This window comes from Pristiophorus japonicus, chromosome 13 (genome assembly GCF_044704955.1).
Source record: "Pristiophorus japonicus isolate sPriJap1 chromosome 13, sPriJap1.hap1, whole genome shotgun sequence".
Classification (NCBI taxonomy): Eukaryota; Metazoa; Chordata; class Chondrichthyes; family Pristiophoridae; genus Pristiophorus; species Pristiophorus japonicus.
In genome coordinates, this window is record NC_091989.1 from 77,141,476 (window position 1) to 77,164,661 (window position 23,186).

At 45.9% G+C, this 23,186-nt stretch overlaps 1 protein-coding gene across 10 annotated transcripts in view; it reads left to right on the plus strand.

The window, feature by feature from the left end:
- The window catches only part of nr2c1 (nuclear receptor subfamily 2, group C, member 1), a 161,237-nt gene extending 138,309 nt beyond the window's left edge, over positions 1-22,928 (plus strand). For 9 of the 10 annotated variants that reach the window (XM_070897679.1, XM_070897677.1, XM_070897676.1 and 6 more), the window contains 4 exons: positions 1,251-1,390; positions 4,888-5,025; positions 5,990-6,095; positions 20,119-22,928. In XM_070897679.1, coding sequence (XP_070753780.1) covers positions 1,251-1,390; positions 4,888-5,025; positions 5,990-6,095; positions 20,119-20,293 — 559 coding nt within the window. In that variant the 3' untranslated portion in view covers positions 20,294-22,928. The remainder of the gene's footprint in view (positions 1-1,250; positions 1,391-4,887; positions 5,026-5,989; positions 6,096-20,118) is intronic. The other variant, XM_070897682.1, reaches the window with a different exon arrangement.
- The last annotated feature ends 258 nt before the right edge of the window (positions 22,929-23,186 follow it).

Sequence of the window (23,186 nt, forward strand, 5' to 3'; positions counted from 1 at the left end):
GCTACTGCTTTTAATCTAGATTATTGTAACTGATCAGATTATTCATGGGGAAAGAGTTATTGCATGTACATTTCAGGCTTCAGATCAGTGTTTAACTTATTTACTCTTCAGTTTAAAAATTTGTTTTGCATCTTTCATGAAGTATGGCACATTGAGTTGTGATGGACATGCACCAGCTGAGAAATGTTCCATGTAGACCAGCAGATCTACTATGAGCTTTTTGGTGAGTCGGAGGTTTTTAAAGAATGATGTTGTGCCAACTATCATTACCGAGGACGCTGATGTATCGGCACTGGAGGCAGTTCTGGTACTCAGAAGCTCGGAGTTCGGCAGTACGAGGAAGGGGGTCTCGGTCTCAGTACTGAGAGAGGTTCCAGGGAGCACTGGGAGTTATATAAATAAATCTGTTTATATGAACAAATATTTTCAATGTCTCACTATATAAAACGCAGGCAACTGTTGAAATTATTTAGTAGCAAATGTATGCCCCATTGCACGTCTTCAGGAAGTAATTTGTTCTGCGTACTTGCTGGTCTTCCAAATAGCACATAAAAGGACACATTTCTATAGGTATGTGAGTAGAATTATGAAGGAGATGCATTGGTGTATCATGTTGATAAACCATTGCATGTTGCTAACTTGCATGTCCATCACAACTCGATGTGCCATGAATTTCCTCCTCCGAGTCACCATGCTGCTGAATTGCTCATCTCCGCCATGTCATGTAGGCAACCACCAACCAGACAGTTTTCATTAATTAGGAAAAATTGGAGTGAGCGTCATCACCAAATTTGCTTTTGACCACTATTTGGCATTGGAGGCCTGGGAAAAAAACTTCTGGTGCGATGCTGAGAAACCAAAGGCACAGTTGAAGGATTTAGTCGGCTTTTGGAGATAGAAAGATGAAGAGAACTCCAACAGAATTCCATTGGGCCAGGCCGTAATGACTGAGAGAGTATCCGAGGTGGTGGAATGGAAGGAGCAACAGAGAGCACGTTGAATGGTGTCCCAGGAGTGGCGGGTACACAAGGGGATGTATGGTGGGAGGTGTCGCAAGCTGCAATATTCTGATCTGTACAGATTGGAGCTACATTTACCCAGTGGGCCATCGGATTCAGCATTACATTAGAATTGATTAAACATTATAGAGGTTCATCAATAAGTGTAATTGATTTGTGAAAAGTTTTAGTTCTTTGTCGTGTGTTTTTATTATAGATTTAGGAATTTAAATAGTTTATCTTGTTCCACAGGCCAGACAATAATACAGCTTTGGTACGTGCTTGTTGGAATGAACTCTTTACACTTGGTCTTGCCCAATGTTCCCAAGTGATGAATTTATCGACCATACTCACTGCAATCGTTAATCATCTGCAAACCAGTCTCCAGCAAGGTAGGCAGAGAACTGCTCTTCAAAGGTTGATTGGGGCAAGTGCTGGCATAGTTCAAACACTTCATTTAGTGTGTCATGGAGCACTGAAGTGCTATGCCATGGAGTAATAAAGAAAATAAATACTTGCATTTATCGAGGTGAGAGATACTATAAAATGAAAAGAAAGGGGTTTGTACAAATGCAAAGAATAGAGCAGGCCGAAACTGGGAGAGTTATAAAAAAACAGCAAAGGGATACAAAAAATAGAAGAGCTCCAAAAAGGGAATGAGAATATACCTGCGAGTGATATCAAGAACAACACTAAGGGTCTTTACAAGTGTATTAAGAGAAAGGAGGTGGCGATGGATAAGGTGTGCCACTTAAAGACAGTTGCATGTGATAATGTAATTGAAAATAAGAAAATGGTAGACTTGCTAAATAATTACTTTATGGGTCTTCATAGTAGAGGAAGAGGATAAAGTAGCAGAGATCTGAATAAAACTAATACTAAATCAAGGGGAGGAACTTAGGAGATTAATACCCCAAAAAAATGGTAATGGAGAAAATAATGAGACTAAAGGTAGATAAATCTGCAGGACCTGATAGTTTCCAGTGTATTAACAGAAGTAGGTGAGGAAATTATTAATTCTTTAGTCATAATCTTCCAAAAATCTTTTGATTCAGGAATTGTCCCCTTGGATTGAAAAATTGCCCAAGTCAGTCCACTGTTCAAGAGTAGAAGAGAGAAACTAGGAAATTATAGGCCTAATAGTCTAACAACAACTTGCATTTATATAGCGCCTTTAACGTAGTAAAATGTCCCAAGGCACTTCAAAGGGGTGTTCTCAAACAAAATTTGACTTGAGCCACGAGATATTAGAACAGGTGACCAAGAGCTTGATCAGAGAGATGGGTTTTAAAGAGCATCTTAAAGGCGGAGCGAGAGACCTGAGAGGTTCAGGGAGGGAATTCTGGAACTTGGGACCGAGGCAGCTGAAAGCATGGCCACCAATGTTGGAGTGATGAAAATCGGCGATGCACAAGAGGCCAGAATTGGAGAAACCGAGTTCTTGGAGGGTTGTAGGCGACTACAGAGATGGGGAGGGGCGAGGCCATGGAGGGATTTGAAAACCAGGATGAGAATTTTAAAATCATGACGTTGTTGGACCGGGAGCCCATGTAGGTCAGCGAGCACAGAGGTGATGGGTGAATGGGATTTGGTGCAAGTTAGGATATGGATGTTTGGGGGAAGTTATTAGAATCTGTTCTTGGGGATAGAGTGACAAATATGAGCTGATCAGAGAGCCAGCATGGATTTGTAATGGGTAAATCATGTCCAATGAACAGAGTTGAAATTTTTTTGAGGAGGTAACTAATATGGTAGATAAGGGAGTGCCTATAGATGTTCATTTATAATGGATTTCCAGAAGGCATTCGATAAGGTTCCACACAAGAGCCTATGAACAAAAATGAGAGCGCATGGAATTGGAGGCAACCTATTGGTTCAGAGGTAGGAGACAGAGAGTAGGGATATTGGGTATGTATTCCAATTGGTAGGATGTGACTAAAGGTGTCCCCCAGGGATCTGTACTTGGGGCACAGCTTTTCACTATCAATGATTTAGATAAGAAAATAGAGCGCCGCATATCCAAGTTTTCTGGCGATACCAGGTTAGGTGACACAATAAGTAGTGTAGATGGGAGCAGAAAGTTGCAAAGGGACATTGATAGATTAGGTGAGTGGGCACAACTGTGGCAGATGAAGTTCAACGTGGGGAAAGTGTGAGGACATACACTTGGTAACCAGGAAAATATTTTCTAAATGGCAAAGAACTAAGAACTGTGGAGGAGCAGAGAGGTTTAGATCCTAGAACAGAAATCACTAAAATCTAGTGGACAGGTACGAAAAATAATTACAAAGCTAATGGAATGTCAGCCTTTGTCTCAAAGGGGAGCAGTTGTATAATGCTCTGATTAGACTGCATCTGAAATACTGCATTCAGCTCTGGGCACTGCACTCAGGCAGGATATATTGGCCTTGCAGCAGGTACAGCACAGATTAACCAGAATTATCGTGGGGCTAAAAGGGTTATATCATGAGGACAGATTAGAGACTCGGCTGGTATAGAAGATTAAGGGATGATCTAATTGAGGTGTTTAAGACGATTAAAGGATTTGATTGGATAGATAGAGGGAAACTATTTCCTCTGACGGGGGAGTCCAGAACAAGGGGTCATAACCTTAAAATTAGAGCTAGGCCATTCAGGGGTGATGTCAGGAAGAAATCTGGAACACTCTTTTTTCTGCCCCGCCCCTCCAATAAAACTGTTGAGACTGGGGGTCAATTGAACATTTCAAAACGGCGATTAATAGGTTTTTGTTAGGCAAGAGTATTAAGAGTTACGAAACTAAGTCAAGTAAATGGAGTTAAGATACAGATCAGCCAAGATCTAATTGAATGGCGGAACATGCTCAAAGGGGTGAATGGCCTCCTGCTCCTATAGCAATTTTCTCGACCTCAGGGTGTCCCAAAATGCTTTCCAGCCAAATAATAGAAGACAGGTGTGCTGTGAAGTGCTGTGCATGGAATAATAGAGCATAGATGTGCTCCTGAGGTTCACCACGCACTAACCTTTAAATTGAATTATCCTGGGTCACTTGTAACGGCACTGGGAGTAACCTGGGGTCAGGAGGCCTCCTCATCCTCTAATTTAGAGCTTGTGTGGCACAGGGAGACCTGAAGATCGGGTATGAAGTCAACCACATATTGTGGGACTTGAGTTATCGATCTATCGGCCAGACCAGGTGAGGGTGGCATGTTCTGTTCCCTGAAGGACATTAGTGAACCAGTGGAAGTTTCACAACAGTCCTGAAGTATTTATGGTTAGTTTTCTGACCCTGAACCAAAATGTACTCGATTTATGAAGTTCAAATTCACAACTTGCCATCGTTGGATTTGAACTTGCAACTTCTGGTGTGCTAGTCCAGTGCCGTACTCAGTAGGTTATTGGACCAGTCATAAATTAATGGGGGGTAGGGAGTGAGAAACTGTTCCTATTAAAATCAAGTGTAACAAATTAATTTGAACTTGTACGAAGGGAAAAATGTTTTCTGTTGATTCTCCTCTTGCACGTTTATTATTCCATTCACTGGAAAGTATTTAGTGGTAGTGCAGTTAGTGTGCTGTGCCATATTGTAAATCACAGGGTGGTGGGGAGGAGCTGTGATTTACAGCACTGGGAGCTCCCATTCTAAATTAGCGGAGGCTGCAAGAGGCGGCTTAAGGGAATAGAGGAATATTTGACAGGAGTTACTGTAGACTGTTTGTTTGGGAAGTCAGACAGGAATGGGGATCTTGGAGAAAATAGACCATGGATGGAAAATATGCAGTGGGTAAGACTATTTGATAATTTCCATTTTGCAGTGAGGATTTTGTTCTCCAAATGGTTCTTTCAGTTCAGTTTGAGGATGTGTCATGCTGATAGAGTACTGTTTGTTGTGCTGTTTTTTAATGAACAGATAAATTATCAGCAGACCGAGTGAAAGTGGTGATGGAGCATATCTGGAAACTGCAGGAGTTCTGTAACAGCATGGTTAAACTATCTCTGGATGGATACGAATATGCCTACCTGAAGGCAATCGTCCTCTTTAGCCCAGGTCAGTGTAGCTTGAGTCTATAAAGACGGCATGACCAAATAATGAGACCATGATCTTCAAATGTACTTGAATTACAAGTCATAGAATTTTACAGCATAGAAGGCGTCCATTCGGCCCATCTGCTTTGAAAAACAATCCATTTAGTCCCATTCCCCAAACTCCTTTTAAAATTTTGCATATTCCAATATTTTTGCACTTTCTTTTTGAAAGCTGTTTTTCACTAGTGGCCGGGCATTCCACGCCCTAAGAAAATCCTGCTAAACTTTCCCTGTTCTTTTGAGGGTGGTATTTTGGAAGAAAAACAGAAAACATGAGTTAACGTCTATATATTATAAAAGTAAACTTAAAAAATAATTTGTTGCATTTAATGGTAAAATAACCAGGTGATGTTCACCCAGGCTAAGTTTTATTTTTACTTGCTTATTGCTCTTAACATTTAATCAATGCTTCTTGATCTGACACAAAATTATTTGAACTCCAGTCATATTAAGGGAAAGTTAAATGATTTAATGATCCCCATGTACATTTCCCCAAATGAAGACTTTTCCAGATAATTATAGAAGGGTAGATTTTCCAAATTGGTGACCCTAGCACAGATCCTCACCCACATGGAGAGCTAACTGGGTCCAATTTTGCATCCATTACTTTTACCGTCAGAAAATCGGGCAGGCTATGAAATTGACACGGGAACCTCTTGATCACATCTACCCCTCAATTGTCTTTGTTCTTCTTTTCCCATAGCTATTTATTGATGCCAGTGCCACCAGTAAGCAATTCTCAGTCACTTATCCAACTCTATCCTCATGTTGTGCCTTGGGTTGGGTTAGGAGAGAATTATATTTTTCTTTCCTGTGGCATTCAATTTTCAGCCTAAAAGAAGAAAGTAACGTGTTTAAGGCTGTGATCAAGCAGGTTTTAGATAATAAACCTGTGAAACATTTTAAGAATATTTTGTTTTCCTTAGATCACCCAGGCCTAATTAATGCAGCACAGATTGATAAATTTCAAGAGAAGGCATATATGGAACTTCAGGATTATGAAGCGAAAGCATATCCAAATGATTCTTACAGGTATGATGAAATACATTTCTGCAGCCCCATTACAATGGCTAGATTTGGACACACTGTCGGGCAGTGGTGTCAAACTCATTTTCAATGGTGGATCTGATCTAACATCCTGGCAACTTGGTTTGGGCCACATTCAGCAAAGTTATTTGGATGCACTGCAGTAGAAATTGGAACCCATTTGGCCGGTTTTTGTGCATAAAACTGGTGCAATGTAAACCAATTTCTGAGCCTAATCTGCACCGTCATGTCTCCCGCAGTGCCCCCCCTCACTCTCTCCCGCAGTGCCCCCCCCCCACTCTCCCGCAGTGCCCCCCCCCCACTCTCCCGCAGTGCCCCCCCCCACTCTCCCGCAGTGCCCCCCCCACTCTCCCGCAGTGCCCCCCCCCACTCTCCCGCAGTGCCCCCCCCCACTCTCCCGCAGTGCCCCCCCCCACTCTCCCGCAGTGCCCCCCCCCACTCTCCCGCAGTGCCCCCCCCCCACTCTCCCGCAGTGCCCCCCCCCCACTCTCCCGCAGTGCCCCCCCCGCTCTCCCGCAGTGCCCCCCCCCACTCTCCCGCAGTGCCCCCCCCACTCTCCCGCAGTGCCCCCCCCCACTCTCCCGCAGTGCCCCCCCCCACTCTCCCGCAGTGCCCCCCCCCACTCTCCCGCAGTGCCCCCCCCCACTCTCCCGCAGTGCCCCCCCCCACTCTCCCGCAGTGCCCCCCCCCACTCTCCCGCAGTGCCCCCCCCCACTCTCCCGCAGTGCCCCCCCACACTCTCCCGCAGTGCCCCCCCCCACTCTCCCGCAGTGCCCCCCCCCACTCTCCCGCAGTGCCCCCCCCCCACTCTCCCGCAGTGCCCCCCCCCACTCTCCCGCAGTGCCCCCCCCCACTCTCCCGCAGTGCCCCCCCCCACTCTCCCGCAGTGCCCCCCCCCACTCTCCCGCAGTGCCCCCCCCCACTCTCCCGCAGTGCCCCCCCCACTCTCCCGCAGTGCCCCCCCCCACTCTCCCGCAGTGCCCCCCCCCACTCTCCCGCAGTGCCCCCCCCCACTCTCCCGCAGTGCCCCCCCCCACTCTCCCGCAGTGCCCCCCCCCACTCTCCCGCAGTGCCCCCCCCCACTCTCCCGCAGTGCCCCCCCCCACTCTCCCGCAGTGCCCCCCCCCACTCTCCCGCAGTGCCCCCCCCACTCTCCCGCAGTGCCCCCCCCCACTCTCCCGCAGTGCCCCCCCCCACTCTCCCGCAGTGCCCCCCCCCCCACTCTCCCGCAGTGCCCCCCCCCACTCTCCCGCAGTGCCCCCCCCACTCTCCCGCAGTGCCCCCCCCACTCTCCCGCAGTGCCCCCCCCCACTCTCCCGCAGTGCCCCCCCCCCACTCTCCCGCAGTGCCCCCCCCCACTCTCCCGCAGTGCCCCCCCCCACTCTCCCGCAGTGCCCCCCCCACTCTCCCGCAGTGCCCCCCCCCACTCTCCCGCAGTGCCCCCCCCCACTCTCCCGCAGTGCCCCCCCCACTCTCCCGCAGTGCCCCCCCCTCTCCCGCAGTGCCCCCCCCTCTCCCGCAGTGCCCCCCCCTCTCCCGCAGTGCCCCCCCCTCTCCCGCAGTGCCCCCCCCTCCCGCAGTGCCCCCCCCCTCTCCCGCAGTGCCCCCCCCCTCTCCCGCAGTGCCCCCCCCCTCTCCCGCAGTGCCCCCCCCCGCTCTCCCGCAGTGCCCCCCCCGCTCTCCCGCAGTGCCCCCCCCGCTCTCCCGCAGTGCCCCCCCCGCTCTCCCGCAGTGCCCCCCCCGCTCTCCCGCAGTGCCCCCCCCGCTCTCCCGCAGTGCCCCCCCCGCTCTCCCGCAGTGCCCCCCCCCGCTCTCCCGCAGTGCCCCCCCGCTCTCCCGCAGTGCCCCCCCCGCTCTCCCGCAGTGCCCTCTCCCGCAGTGCCCCCCCCCGCTCTCCCGCAGTGCCCCCCCGCTCTCCCGCAGTGCCCCCCCCGCTCTCCCGCAGTGCCCCCCCCCCCCCACTCTCTCGCAGTGCCCCCCCCCCCACTCTCCCGCAGTGCCCCCCCCCCCCCCACTGATTAAGGTCGAGATGGATAGATTTTTGAAAGATAAGGGAGTCAAGGGTTACGGGGTGCGGGCAGGGAAATGGAGTTGAGGCCAGGATCAGATCAGCCATGATCTTCTTTAATGGTGAAGCAGACCCAAGGGGCCGAATGGCCTACTCCTGCTCCTATTTCTTATGTTCTTGTATTCTAATGTGCCGAATGTGATCTGGGATACAAACTGCCCAGTTTAAGAGGAGAGTACCAAAGTTGCAGCAAATCTATTGTCAGCTTTAAAAACAATGCTTTTGCTTTTGAGACAAGCGAGACAGTTATTTGTAACAAAAAGCTGTAATTGTTTTTTGCAAGTGAATCGGTAGTGTGGAATCGACTGAGGCAAAGTTACTACTTTATTTTTACATAAGAACATAAGAAATAGGAGCAGGAGTAGGCCATTCAGCCCTTCGAGCCTGCTCCGCCATTTCATATGATCTTGGGCTGTTCCGATCATGGACTCGGGTCCACTTCCCTGCCCGCTCCCCATAAACCCTTATTCCCTTATTGGTTAAGAAACTGTCTATCTCTGTCTTAAATTTATTCAGTTCAATCATTTTTAACTTCAATCATTGAATTGTTTGGTTATCATTACCAGTGCTGAAGTAAATGGTGGAAATAAAAGCAGATCAATGGATTTAGACAGGGACACATCAGCCTTCCCAATTTGATGGATTTGCCTCATTAAAATCCCAGCCTCTGGGGGAACCCCCTCCAATCCCATCTCTCAGCTGTTCCCCTTTATCAGACCCGACACCCCAGTCATAATAATGACGTCTCCGCAACGATGTCTCCGCAAGATCCTACAAATCCCCTGGGAGGACAGATGCACCAACATTAGCATCCTCGACTAGGCCAACATCCCCAGCATTGAAGCACTGACCACACTTGATCAGCTCCACTGGGCGGGTCACATTGTCCGCATGCCAGACACGAGACTCCCAAAGCAAGCACTCTACTCGGAACTCCTTCATGGCAAACGAGCCAAAGGTGGGCAGCGGAAATGTTACAAGAATACCCTCAAAGCCTCCCTGATAAAGTGCAACATCCCCACCAACACCTGGGAGTCCCTGGCCAAAGACTCCAGATCCCGAACTACATGTTGAAGGGTGGAAGATGCCTGTGTGTGGATTTTTTTAACGTGTGGTGGCCGTTGCACACCAGCCACCACACGGGCTTGACAGAGCGAGGTCTTTGTCCAGTGGCAAGGGTTATCCAAGATGACTGGGGACCTGCTCTGCTGCACGGACCTAGTGCGCACACATATCACAGCGTGGGCTGACCCGTGCTGCCCCTGGGCCCCTCACCTCTTCTGAGTCCCAAACTCACGCCTCTCCTGGGCCCCAGATACTTCCCTCTACAAACTCTTGCCGCTCCTTCGCCCTCCTGCTGTGCCTGCCCGCACTGCAATCAGCGACCTGGCTTCGTAGCCGTTGCCCTCCTGCAGCAGCACGCGCTGCTCCCTGCAGTGGTATGTCGCCTCACGCTGCTCCCTCCAATGGTCCCGGCCTGCTGATTGGTAACTTTCTGTTGCAATAAATGGGAGGATACTGTGAGGTATGGAGGAACAGAGGGACCTTGGAGTATGAATAAGAAATTTGCAGATGATACTAAAATAGGGTGTGTGGTTGATAATGAAAAAGAAAGCTGCGGACTGCAGGAAGATATCAATGTACTGTTCAGGTGGGCGGAACAGTGGCAAATGGAATTCAATCCGAATAAGTGTGTGTGCATTTGGGGAGGTCTAACAAGGCAAAGGAATACACATTAAATGGTAGGACACTGAAAAGTGTAGAGGAACAAAGGGACCTTGGAGTGCTTGTCCATAGATCCTTGAAGGTTGCAGGCCAGGTAGATAAGGTGGTTAAGAAGGCATACGGGATACTTGCCTTTATTAGCCGAGGCATGGAATACAAGAGCAAGGAGGTTATGATTGAACTGGTTATATTAAATACTGGTTAGGCCGCAGCTACAGTACTGCGTGCAGTTCAGGTCACCACATTACAGGAAAGATGTAATTGCACTGGAAAGGGTGTAGAGGAGATTTACAAGAATGTTGACTGGACTGGAGAATTTAGGCATGAGGAAGGATTGGAGATGCTGGGTCTGTTTTCTTTGGAATAGAGGAGGCTGGGCGGGGGGTGGGGGGGAGGAAAGACCTTATTGAGGTGTATAAAATTATGAGGGGCCTGGATAGAGTGGATAGGAAGGACCTGTTTCCCTTGGCAGATGGGTCAACAATCAGGAAGCATAGATTTAAAGTAATTGGGAGGTTTAGAAGAGATATGAGGGGAAATTTCTTCACCCAGAGGGTGATGGGGGTCTGGAACTCACTGCCTGAAAGGGTGGTAGAGGCAGAAACCCTCACTACATTTAAAAAAAAAAATACTTGGATGTGCACTTGAAGTGCTGTAACCTACAGGGCTACGGACCATGAGCTGGAAAGTGGGATTCGGCTGGATAGCTCTTGGTTGGCCGGTGCGGACACGATGGGCCAAAATGGCCTCCTTCCGTGCTGTAAATTTCTATGATTTTATGATGTTTGCAGATCCTTAAAGGTAGCAGGTTTAAAAGGTAGTTAAAAAGGCATACGGAGAGGCATAGAATACAAGAGCAGGGAAGTTATGCTTGAACTGTTATAAAACATTAGTTAGGCCACAGCTTGAGTACTGCGTGCAGTTCTGGTCACCACATTACAGGAAGGATGTGATTGCGCTGGAGAGGAGATTTACGAGGATATTGCCAGGACTGAAAAATATTGGCTATGAGGAAAGATTGGAGATGCTGGTGTATAAAATTATGAGGGGCCTGGATAGAGTGGATAGGAAGGGCATATTTCCCTTAGCAGAGGGGTCAATAACCAGGGAGCACAGATTTAAAGTAATTGGTAGAAGGATTAGAGGGGCGATGAGGGGACATTTCTTCACCCAGAGGGTGGTGGGGGTCTGGAACTCACTGTCTGAAAGGGTGGTAGAGGCAGAAACCCTCACCACATTTAAACAGTACTTGATGTGCACTTAAAGAACCTACAGGGCTATGGACCTTGTGCAGGAAAGTGGGATTAGGCTGGGTAGCTCTCTTTCAATCGGCACGGACCCGATGGGGAATGGCCTCTCTGTGCTGTAATTTTTCTATGATTCCATGATTAATTATTTGCTGAGGTTTTTGCTTCCATCCCCATCTCTCTCTGGATTCTGTTTCAGAGAGTGATCTTATTGGGCTGCTCAGCCTGAATTACTTTAGCTCGGGCTGTTCTGGATGGTAGTACTTTGCAAACTTGCATTTTCCTTATCCTACTCCTCCAAATTACACAAAACAGGGCAATGCTGAGGAGTGTGGTGTGCCACTACTCGTGACATACTGTGCAGGACATTGCTGCGTACTGTATTATGGGATTCAGATCTTTATTACCTACTCCAAAACCATTTAAGCTTGGGCATAACCAGACCACCGTCCAGAAATAATCGTTCAGTGTTTACCCACAGTAAGGTCCACAGATTTTGCTCGCCCCTTTACTGACTGCTCCTCCCTCAGTGCGGCCCCTCTCGCCCCTTTACTGACTGTTCCTCACTCAGTGCCACTCCCCCTCGCCCCTTTACTGACTGCTCCTCACTCAGTGCGGCCCCTCTCGCCCCTTTACTGACTGCTCCTCCCTCAGTGCGGCCCCTCTCGCCCCTTTACTGACTGCTCCTCACTCAGTGCCACTCCCCCTCGCCCCTTTACTGACTGCTCCTCACTCAGTGCCACTCCCCCTCGCCCCTTTACTGACTGCTCCTCACTCAGTGCCACTCCCCCTCGCCCCTTTACTGACTGCTCCTCCCTCAGTGCGGCCCCTCTCGCCCCTTTATTGACTGCTCCTCACTCAGTGCCACTCCCCCTCGCCCCTTTACTGACTGCTCCTCCCTCGGTGCCCCTTACTGACTGCTCCTCCCTCGGTGCCCCTTACTGACTGCTCCTCCCTCAGTGCCCCTTACTGACTGCTCCTCCCTCAGTGCCCCTTACTGACTGCTCCTCCCTCGGTGCCCCTTACTGACTGTTCCTCCCTCAGTGCCCCTTACTGACTGCTCCTCCCTCGGTGCCCCTTACTGACTGCTCCTCCCTCGGTGCCCCTTACTGACTGCTCCTCCCTCGGTGCCCCTTACTGACTGCTCCTCCCTCGGTGCCCCTTACTGACTGCTCCTCCCTCGGTGCCCCTTACTGACTGTTCCTCCCTCGGTGCCCCTTACTGATTGCTCCTCTCTCGGTGCCCCTTTACTGACTGCTCCCTCAGTGCCGCTCTCACTTACCACATTGCTGCTGCTCCCAGCTCTGCAGGATATGCTGGGCCCCACACCAGTGCCCCTGAACCCCACTCCCTGTCCCAAACCCTCAGTCCCATTAACCCTGCCCTGAATCCCAGTCTCTTGACCCTTGTTTCCCTGTTAACCTGCCCCAAGTCCCAATCTTCCGTCCCAAACCTCCTCCCCTTTCCAATCCCAATCTCCTGCCCCCAGCCCATGTACAACTTCCAGCTCAAACTTGCACCTCTCCTCGCTCTGTCTGTCCCCTATGCTGGTCACCAATGTTGCCCCTAAGGTGTGCACCAATCGGAGGTCTCGTGCAGGCCACTCACCAGCTGCAGCCGCAGGAACATCTGCCGCGCAGCAAATTTAAAGGGACCACACACCAAAAAAAAGTAAACATCGCTAGTCGCTCCCGTTTCCTATCAGAGGGGGCATAGTTTTAAGGTGGTTGGTAGAAGGTTTAGAAGGGATTTTGTCGAAATCTCGACCTCCGCTAAATGACTCAGACACCTTCAACTCCGGCAGAAGTTTCTTTAATTTACTTGCTAGCAAGGGAAAGGTCACACTCAGTCAATGGCTAAGTGAACACCTCCGAAATGGTATAGTTTCACGAGATATTTATACAGTAAAACCCAAGTTATGGCCCTCTCTGTGTATTGGCTCTGTCTCGCAGTCAGTGAATACAGATAAAGAGTTCATTACTACATCCTTGTCCTGACATGGTTTCCAGATATTTCCTTTTGTCAGGGTTATTAGTTGGCCAGCCGGCCATTACTCCATGCGAGTGTGGTAATGAGCTATTACCTGTCTTGCATTGTGTCAGGATTGTCCAGTTTCCTAGTCAGTTATCTTTTTGCATCAAATGGATGAGGTCTCTACAAGAGATAATGGCTGGTGGTTTGAGTACTTCGAAAAGGGTGGGGTGGCATGGAACTGGTGTCATATAGACAATAGGAGAGCACCATGGGGGGTACTTGTCTCAGCAGGACTTGCCTCCTAGCTGTCTGGTGGCTATCAGCCCTTTCAAGCCAGGTTTAGCTGTTTATGCAAGCGACTGCTTTATGCAGAAATTTCTGGAAGGACCAGGACTCCATTTTGTTATATATTAAAAAGGGCACAAAAATATTGTGTGATATCAGCTTAGATAAAAATACATTTTCACATTCCCCCATTTTGTCCTTCACAAGGACAACTTAATCCATTCTGATTTTGTACAGTCTCTCTATTTTCATTTCCACACAAGAGCCTTCAGTAGTTGCTACCATAACTCTAGCCGTGGTCTCGGTAGGTAACATGGTTTTTCCCACCCTGGCACAGCAACACTTAACCAAGACAAATAATAGATTGAGGGCGAAGACTATTAGCAGGAATATGATCAAACCCTGTACCACAGATCTCCCTAGGGATCCCAACCATCCCGATGCCCAACCCCATAAGGTGATACCGTCCTGGCCAACTGTGTGTTTATACTCGATTACCTTTTTCCTAATGTATTCAGCTAGACTGCCGATTTCTTCTGATTTATCCGGGATATACGTACAGCATTCTCCACCTATTAATGCGCATGTCTCTCCTTCCTTGGCTAGGAGATAATCTAAGGCCATACGATTTGAGAGCCACTGTTCGAATAGCTACCATTTCATCATTCACCCCTTCAAAGGCTTGGGAAGTTGCGTTGGCTACTGATTCGACTAAGTTAGCCAGTTCCCGTAACTGCCATTCGGTTGATGCTATTCCATAGGGTGGCACCATTACCTTGAATATTCCGTTTAGCCATGTCAAATCCTGTTTAAGTCTATGACTTCCATAGGCATCCCTTAGAGTCTTTATTGATCTGATAAAGGGTACCACATATCCTAAGTAACAGGATCCTGTCCAGTTGGCTGGTAACCATGGGTAGGCTTTATGGCCACAAATAAAGTAGGTGCACTTATAGGACGTCAGCTCCTGGTCCTTTCGCGCCATCCATACTTGAGTGGTCTCACCGTCCCACCCTTCACCTGGGGCTTTGTTATGGACCATTGTCCAGTCAACGGTTGCTATCTTTCTCCCATCAGTGGGATTAGTTGTGGCTTGCCATTTAGTCATTTGGGAACACTTGCTGCGTCCCATTTCTGGTCCTTTAGTCTCATCACTCACTAGGCATATTATACCTTCAGGATTTCCTATTCCGGGAGTAATACTTAGGAAGGGTGGCTGACGGTTATTATTATAATTGGGCTGGTACCATCCCTGGAAGGTTGTAAGTTTATACCCTGCTGACCTCCATTCTGTTAGATCCTTCGTTTCTGACACCTTGTTTAGGTTTGTCCTATTTTGCACTATCAACCATTCTGCCATTTCTAATTCGTTAAAGGGGACAGATCTCAGGGGAATACCCCCTTTGGAGTGGACAGGTACATGGGAACATATCCAACAACTCGATAAGTTTCTTTCTTGAGCATACTTATGACTTAGTGCCATAAATACGTTTACTTGCAGTTCCCTTCGGTGGTGTGTCTGTACCCCTGGTATTATCAATAATGCAAAGCAAATCCCTGTCAAGCCCAGCACCATCAGTCCCCATAGTCCATACAGTTCCTTATTCAGTCTTCCTTTTTCTATTCCTCTGATCCCTTCTTCCCTTCCTCCTGTTTGGGTGCCCTTTTGCAATGGGACGCATGGATCCATGTTGGTCTTTCCTTTACCTTGATTGCAGTATTGGTCGCCAGCAAGACCTGGTATGGTCCTTCAAATCTTGGCTGTAGACTGCTTTTTCTTTTAAAGATTTTGATGTCAACGAATTCCCCGGGCTCCAGGTTATGACACTTCCCTTCCGCTGGCTCGACTTGAGCTTCCTTTACCTGTGAATGAAAGCTGGAAATACATTTGGTCAGTGCAATACAATAACTCAACATATTTTCCTCCATTTTGTGGATGTCCATTTGTTTTGCAGTAAATGGTGCTGTAAAAGGTAGTCGTTGGGGACGTCCCATAACTATCTCATGCGGTGACAGGCCTGTTGTTCTGTTGGTTGCAGATCGCATTACCATCAAAGCTAAGGGCAGCAGTTCTGTCCATTTCAGTCCAGTGTCATTGCATAGTTTTGCCAGCTTATTTTTAAGCATTCCATTATATCTTTCAACAAGTCCAGTTGATTGTGGATGATAACTGCAATGAAAATGTTGATTAATTTGCAAAGCTTTACACATTTCTCTTATAACAGTTCCCGTGAAATGTGACCCGTTATCACTAGAAAGCTTAGCAGGGATTCCGAAGTGCGGTACGATTTCTTTTAACAAACATTTAGCAACAGTAGTGGCATCGGCCTTTTTACATGGAAAGGCTTCAATCCATCTAGAGAACACATCTACAATAACTAATACATACTTGAATCCCATACACATAGGTAATTCAATAAAATCCATTTGTAAATGTACAAAAGGCCCGACTGGATTTGGGTGGGAGGCAGATTCTACTTTTTCCGTCTTACCCGGATTCATTGTCTGACAGGTAACACAATTTTCACAGATTTGTTTTGCTATTGCCGAAATACCTGGTGCATACCAAGTTGCCAAAATATAATCTGCCATCCCCCCTTTGCCCGCATGTGTGAATGTATGAACACATCGGGCAATCCATGGAAGTAAGAATTTGGGCGCCACCACGCGGCCGTCGTGGTGAACCCATATTCCTTCTGGATTTTCATAACATTGATCCTTCGTCCAGGTCACCACCTGCTCCGTACTGGCCTGTGTCTGAAAGGTCAGCACGTCATTAATAGTGGGTGGCGGATCTGAGCAATTATAAGGTTCGGATTTGGTAACAGTTCAACTTCATATTTAGTGATTCTTGCGGAGGTTAGGTGTTGGGTGGCACATTTAGTAAGTAAAATCTCGACAGTGTGGGATGTATAGAATGGTCTGATGATTTAGAGTTATTGTCTGAGCCTGTTGTATAGCGTAATAAGCTGCTGCCAGCGAAGGAAGACATCCTGGTAGTCCGCGTGCCGTTGGGTACTGAAATACACTACCGGTCACTGCCTGTCCCCATGTAACTGAGTCAAAACAGATTGTGCAAAACCCAATTTTGTGATGCACAAATAAGTTGAATAGCTTAGTTGAATCTGGTAATCCCAAGGCTGGTGCTGAAGTGAGGGACTGCTTAAGACTCTGGAAAGCATTCCGGGATACTTCATTCCAAATCCTTCTTAAGCATTGTGAGAATATAATAGATTCATTCACAGCTCGTACGTCATGGACAAACCTCCATTTGTCACTATTGGGCTTCTGAACCGGAAGAATCGGTGTGTTACACGGACTTCTCATTTATGCGTATAGTGATTCACAGATCACAGAATGTAAAGTACTTGTTTTCTAATTTTAATAAAAGGCTTCCAACCCGAAGATTTTTCCAATATACCCAAAATGTTGATCAAGGAGATCAAAATCCCAATTAAACTATTGTACTGCCACTCTATCAAAAAAACAAATCCTCTTACTGAGCTAGAAGTTTTCGCGTCAAGATTTTACACCAAGGACAATGGGAGCGTACTCCCCCAGCCTGCACCTCGAGAGACACACACAGGCTTTTTTTTTAAAAAAAGGCATTACAACTTCCCTTCCCCGTTCTTTATCTTACTCCTAGACTAAATTTATGTCTTTCATACCAATATAATCAATGATTTCGTGTCTTCTTTCGACAAGTAAGTGAGTGTGTCAAATAAATTCTCTTTTTAACCACCGGGACCATGTCTCAACAAACCTAACCTTTGTGCATTTTCTAGCTCCGTAACTTCTCATCCGAATAAATCCACACCTGCGTTTCTAACTTAAAATGTCTTAAACTTCCCACATACAGGACAATACTATGAAGGGTTAAAAACTTCACTCTGTTTGAAAAAGTGGGTGGAGCTAAAACAAACAGGCAGTTCCACAACCTTTCCAAACAGGTTTCCAGACACATGAGAAAAAAAACACAGAAGCACTCTCATTCAAAGACAAGACATTCACAAAAGTCTTTCTCCATTCAATAAAGCTTTTTTTTTGGCCAGCTTTATTTTTTTTTGAATCCATAAGTCACTATCAGGTTCTCTTTTTTTTTACATATTGATTTACTTCCTCTGTTAATTTTACATGAGCTTGAAGAATCAGAACCCAGGCCTTTTCAATGACTTTCCTTTTTTTTTACCTCTTCTACCTGGATCTCTTTATAAGACACTCCTCTAGACATGTTGTTCTCTCAATTAAATGAACCATCGGGTGGAAATGGCCTGTTTTCACCCTTAGTCCACTTTACCCCTTTTTTTTGGTCAATTGAAGACTGACCACAATTCTGGAGCATGACATAGGCTGATGTGCCTTTTATGGTGTTTTAACTTGTTCCGGCACCCATTCTGGATGATTAAGATTTTCCACAGTTTCTGATCTCTCAATCCTTTCGGCCAACCGAGTTCTTTACGCCCACTTCTCCTGGCCGTTACGTGGCCTGAAAAGGCTCTTAATTCGGGCTCAGTCTGGGTGTGTGAGATATGTTGGCACGAACCAATCGTAGTTGATCAATTAGTTACTGTTTCTTTTCTTAATCAATCCTTGTTTTTCCCGAATCACAATTTTCCCTAGTGACTCTTCCCGTTTCTCTAATTGCAATGTCGCACAAAGGTATTGCACACAACAGTATAACAAGGACAACTAGGACAAACAACATTCATGCGAGTATACAAATCATAACCTTAAACTTTATCTAAACAAATAATCAATTCTCAGTCTGCGTTGTATGCCACTACAGACCGAGTCCTTAACTTATCCTAATAAAACTTATAAAACTTATGGTTCCATTACCCTAACTCTTATCACATAAGAACCTTCGATCGATTGCGCTTTTTTTTTCCTACTCTTATCACAAGAACCTTTTCCGAATTAACTCATCACATAAGAACCTTCGATCGATTAGCACTTTTTTTCTAATCTTATCACTTAAGAACCTTCTTTTTTCCCCTAATAGCGCTGACTCTACCTTACCTACTGAAACCTTCCCCGGGCTGTTTCGAGATTTTTCCAGAACCAGTTCTCTTCTGTTTGCGAGCTGAGAAAGAAATGGTTATAAAAAAATAACTTTAGCATTTAAATGTCGAGTCTCGTAGATTGCAGTACCTCCCCTGTGGACAACAGATTACATATGCGATTCAACAGTGAAGAAACCTCTTGTGAGCAAAAGGCTCACCTTGTTTTGGCCACTGAAGCCTTTCACTGGAGAGGCACTATGCCTGTATCCGTTTTACTCACAGGGCAGAGAGTATGCATCTTGGTGGAACCTCCAAGAAGTAACTGTCGAAATCTCGACCTCCGATAAATGACTCAGACACCTTCAACTCCGGCAGAAGTTTCTTTAATTTACTTGCTAGCAAGAGAAAGGTCACACTCAGTCAATGGCTAAGTGAACACCTCTGCAATGGTACAATTTCACGAGATATTTATACAGTAAAACCCAAGTTATGGCCCTCTCCCTATGTATTGGCTCTGTCTCGCAGTCAGTGAATACAGATAAAGAGTTCATTACTACATCCTTGTCCTGACATGGTTTCCAGATATTTCCTTTTGTCAGGGTTATTAGTTGGCCAGCCGGCCATTACTCCATGCGAGTGTGGTAATGAGCTATTACCTGTCTTGCATTGTGTCAGGATTGTCCAGTTTCCTAGTCAGTTATCTTTTTGCATCAAATGGATGAGGTCTCTACAAGAGATAATGGCTGGTGGTTTGAGTACTTCGAAAAGGGTGGGGTGGCATGGAACTGGTGTTGTATCGACAATATGAGAGCACCATGGGGGGGGGGGGGTACTTGTCTCAGCAGGACTTGCCTCCTAGCTGTCTGATGGCTATCAGCCCTTTCAAGCCAGGTTTAGCTGTTTATGCAAGCGACTGCTTTATGCAGAAATTTCTGGAAGGACCAAGACTCCATTTTGTTATATATTAAAAAGGGCACAAAAATACCATGTAGTATCAGCTTAGATAAAAATATATTTCCACAATTTGAGAGGGGGGGGGGTTCTTTATGCAGAGGGTTGTGGACATCTGGAACTCGCTGCCTGGAAGAGTGGTGGATGTAGAAACCCTCACTACTTTTAAGAGATGCTTGGATGGGCACTTGGAGTGCAGTGACCTGCAGGGTTACGGACCTAGAGCTGGTAATTGGGATTAGACTGGATGACCTTTTGTTGGACGGCACAGATATAATGGTAAATACTGCAGGGAATCAGATATGGCCAGGATGATGATCTGGACTAGTTTCAATCGCCTGGATGGGTGGGAGAGGAATTTTCCCAGATTTTTACTCGCTAAATTGGCCTGGGTTTTTATCTGGTTTTTGCCTCTCCCAGGAGATCACATGGCTCCGGTTGAGGTGGAATGTAGAATCCAGTATAAGGGGTGTTGGAGTTGTGTGAGGCGGACTGGTTGGGCTGGGTGCTCTTTGCCTTTCCGTCATCGTTCATAGGTTTATATGTAACCTTCAGGACTGCTGATCAAGGGCCGTGCGGCTCTTTGTCGGCCGGTGCGGACACGATGACCTGAAATGGCCTCCTGCACTGTAAATTTCTATGTTTCTATGTTTTTTCTGTGAATAGCTGGTGTATGACTTGAGTGCAAATGTCTTGCAACATAAAAGGTAAAGCTCTAACTGATGTATTTATCATTTAGTCTGTGTTTTTTTCAGGTTATCGAGGCTTCTTCTTAGATTGCCAGCACTACGACTCATGAGTTCCGCTATCACAGAAGAACTGTTCTTTGCCGGACTAATAGGAAATGTGCAGATTGACAGTATAATACCTTACATATTGCGAATGGAAACTGCAGAATACAACAGTCAGATCACAGGATCTGCAGTGTGATTTAACACCGATGAACAATTGTAACGACCTGCTGGAAGCTTCGCCTTCACTTCACCAATGAGGGACAATTGCAGGTTGTTAGTGTACAAAGAAATCACGGGGTAGTCTTTATAAAAGAAGAGAACGAGAAAAAACAATTGATGGGGAGTAGACTGTGAATATTTTTCATTGAATTGTGCTTGATAGCAATTGTAATAATAAAAAGTGACCATGAATGATCCCTTCCTTTTTTTAAATTGTTAGTTTCTGCAGTTTGCAGAATGCGTGTACAGCTTGGGTTGAAAAACGCCACGATCATATATTTGTGTTTACCCCGATTTTTTTAAAATAATTTTTATAGGACTGTATTTGACTAAACAGTCATTTGAGAAATATGGGCTTGTTTAATGTTTCAGTAACATATTGATAAAGCACTGATGTTGCATGTCTGAGACTGTTCCTATATATAGCATAGCATTTAGATGTGGATCCACACATTTTGGGGCAAATATTGGACAACTATGTGAATAGCTGACAAATTTGTCTTTATCAAATGAATAAGTCATTGTATCTGGTAGCTTAATTTTATTGATGTATCACATTCTGTATTCTTTTAATGAATAAGAATATAAGGGAAAGCAGGAGAGATGGCAAATATTATTTTGCAGTGCTACCATGCCAAGCTAGTGTTAGATCTTGTCGTCCTGTTCATGTAGAGTGATGTATAATTGCAAACTCACTGAAGCCCGCCTGATCTTCAGTGGACCCGCAACCCAGACCCAACTGGTGAACATCCCAAGGAAACAGTCTCCCTTTTATACTGAAGTCACGCACAGAAGTGCTAATTAGCAGAATATAAATTTGACTCAAAGAATTGGATGAGTTTAAAAAACAGCTGTAAAAAAAAAAACTTACTGTAGCACTTTGATAGCTGTCGAGAAAACAACAATGCAAAGTTTTATTCCCATTCTGTATCCCAGTTTCTTTCCCCAACCCCCCCCCCCCCCCCCAAGCCATTTGTTTTTCAACCATTATCCTGATAAAAGGTCATTAAATGCACAGTAGAAATCTGTGATTTCGCAGGTAACGGCCCCAGTCCATAAGGAAAGTGGACTTCCCTTCCCCCAAAAGGAGTATCAGTGGCAGATACCGTAAACCGTAAAATTTGAATACATTTTGCTATTTTCGCACATTTAAATTTGCTGGAAAATTACCTCTCATGGCTACAAGTCCTGGCAGTTTTGGGCTGCACACAATTTTCTTTGTGCTAATATTTCCTGAAGTACAGTAACTTCAAATTTCTGTTGCAATAAACTCGATGGTTGATAGGTGTTTAGTCTGTACAGTTACAGGTTTAGCCAGTTTTTAGTGTTGCAGCAACGTTTTCTGCTGCACCACAGTGGAAACTTTACCTGCATCGAAATGTTTTACGGAATGCCATTCGCAAATACATGTTTTCTGTAAGAATTGTGGTTTACAATATTCAACTTTAGAATTTTACAAAATGTCCTGTTAAACACTTGGAACCGAAAGCAATGCTAGTATTGAGGAGCGAGAGATTATATGGCCTGTTTGTTGGGTTCCTTTCGCTACTAATCTTCGGTTCCTTTGAAGGAAGTCTTTTCATTCAGCAGTCCTAACCTGCTGCAGATTTCCATCAGGCCAGAATCTGCGTTTATTTTTTTTAAGTGGGGGTGGGTGGGTTTTTTTTGGTTTGTGAAGTTGGGGGGGGAGGAATTGAAACCGTATAAGATGAAACTTCTGACTATTGCTAGCTTTCTCACCAGCTTTTGCAGGATAACTTAAGTTGACTATTTTGTATAAAAAAGAAAATATATAATTTAAAAAGCCTTTTTGTGTCTGATTCTTTAAGCCCCCCACCCACCCTGTGCAGTACATAATCAGGTCTCTTGCATGTTCCGAAAAGCAAATTTACTCCCTTTCAAAGGCACATTCGAAAACCACATACAAGAACTTTAGGTCAATGCAGTCACTAGATTCTATGTTAATGAAATGTGTTCCTTACATAAAGGTTTGACTGAGCACTTTGGCTGGGGAGGCAGACCACTGGAGCGAATGCTGGTGATTTTAAATTGCACCGTTTGATTCATCAATAGCTAACCCATCAGAAAAGCAAAACGATTCCATTACTTGAGAAACACCTAGTAATGCAGGTAACAGAGGAAACTTAACACCCAATAATTTTAGTTGTTGCCACGACAATCATGAATCGTTTTTGTATTCCTGTGTTAGCGGCCATAAGATGGTTTGCCGAAGCTGTGTATAACATTAGTGTCACTTGCTATATATATTATACACATGGACTGAGGTGTAGTCTGAACCCTCAAAGGACAGTGTGCTCTATGGTTTGAAGTGCTTTGCATTCCATATCTGTGTTATACACTAGTGATCGCTCAATCTCGATACCATCAGTATCCCCCTCAGACATTTCCCCACCGTGCTTTTTGTATAAATGCTCCTGTAAATGTCTTGAAATCAGACTACAAGTGTAAATTCTATTTTGGCTGTATTTTTTTAAACAGATTGTAACTGATTTTATTAGGAAAAAAATCTGTGATGTTTTACTTGTTTGTATATAGCTACATGTTAGGATGATGGCAATAAGATTCTGAGTATTAAAACAGCAGCAAACAAATGAGTTGTGTGTATTTGTGTATGATAAAAATCAATTAGTAAACTAAAACTGGCATTTCTGTATTTTGTTAGTGATTTTTCTTAAAGTGACCAGTAGCTATTGTACAAAAAGCAAAATACCGCAGATGCTGGGAACTGTCAGGCAATATCTGTGGAGAGAGGACGGTCAGGTCAGCCTTTCCAGTCTAGGCCCTTTTACCAGGTACACCAAACTAAAGGCACATTTCAGGTTTCCTGGTGAATCTCTCAGCAATGCTCT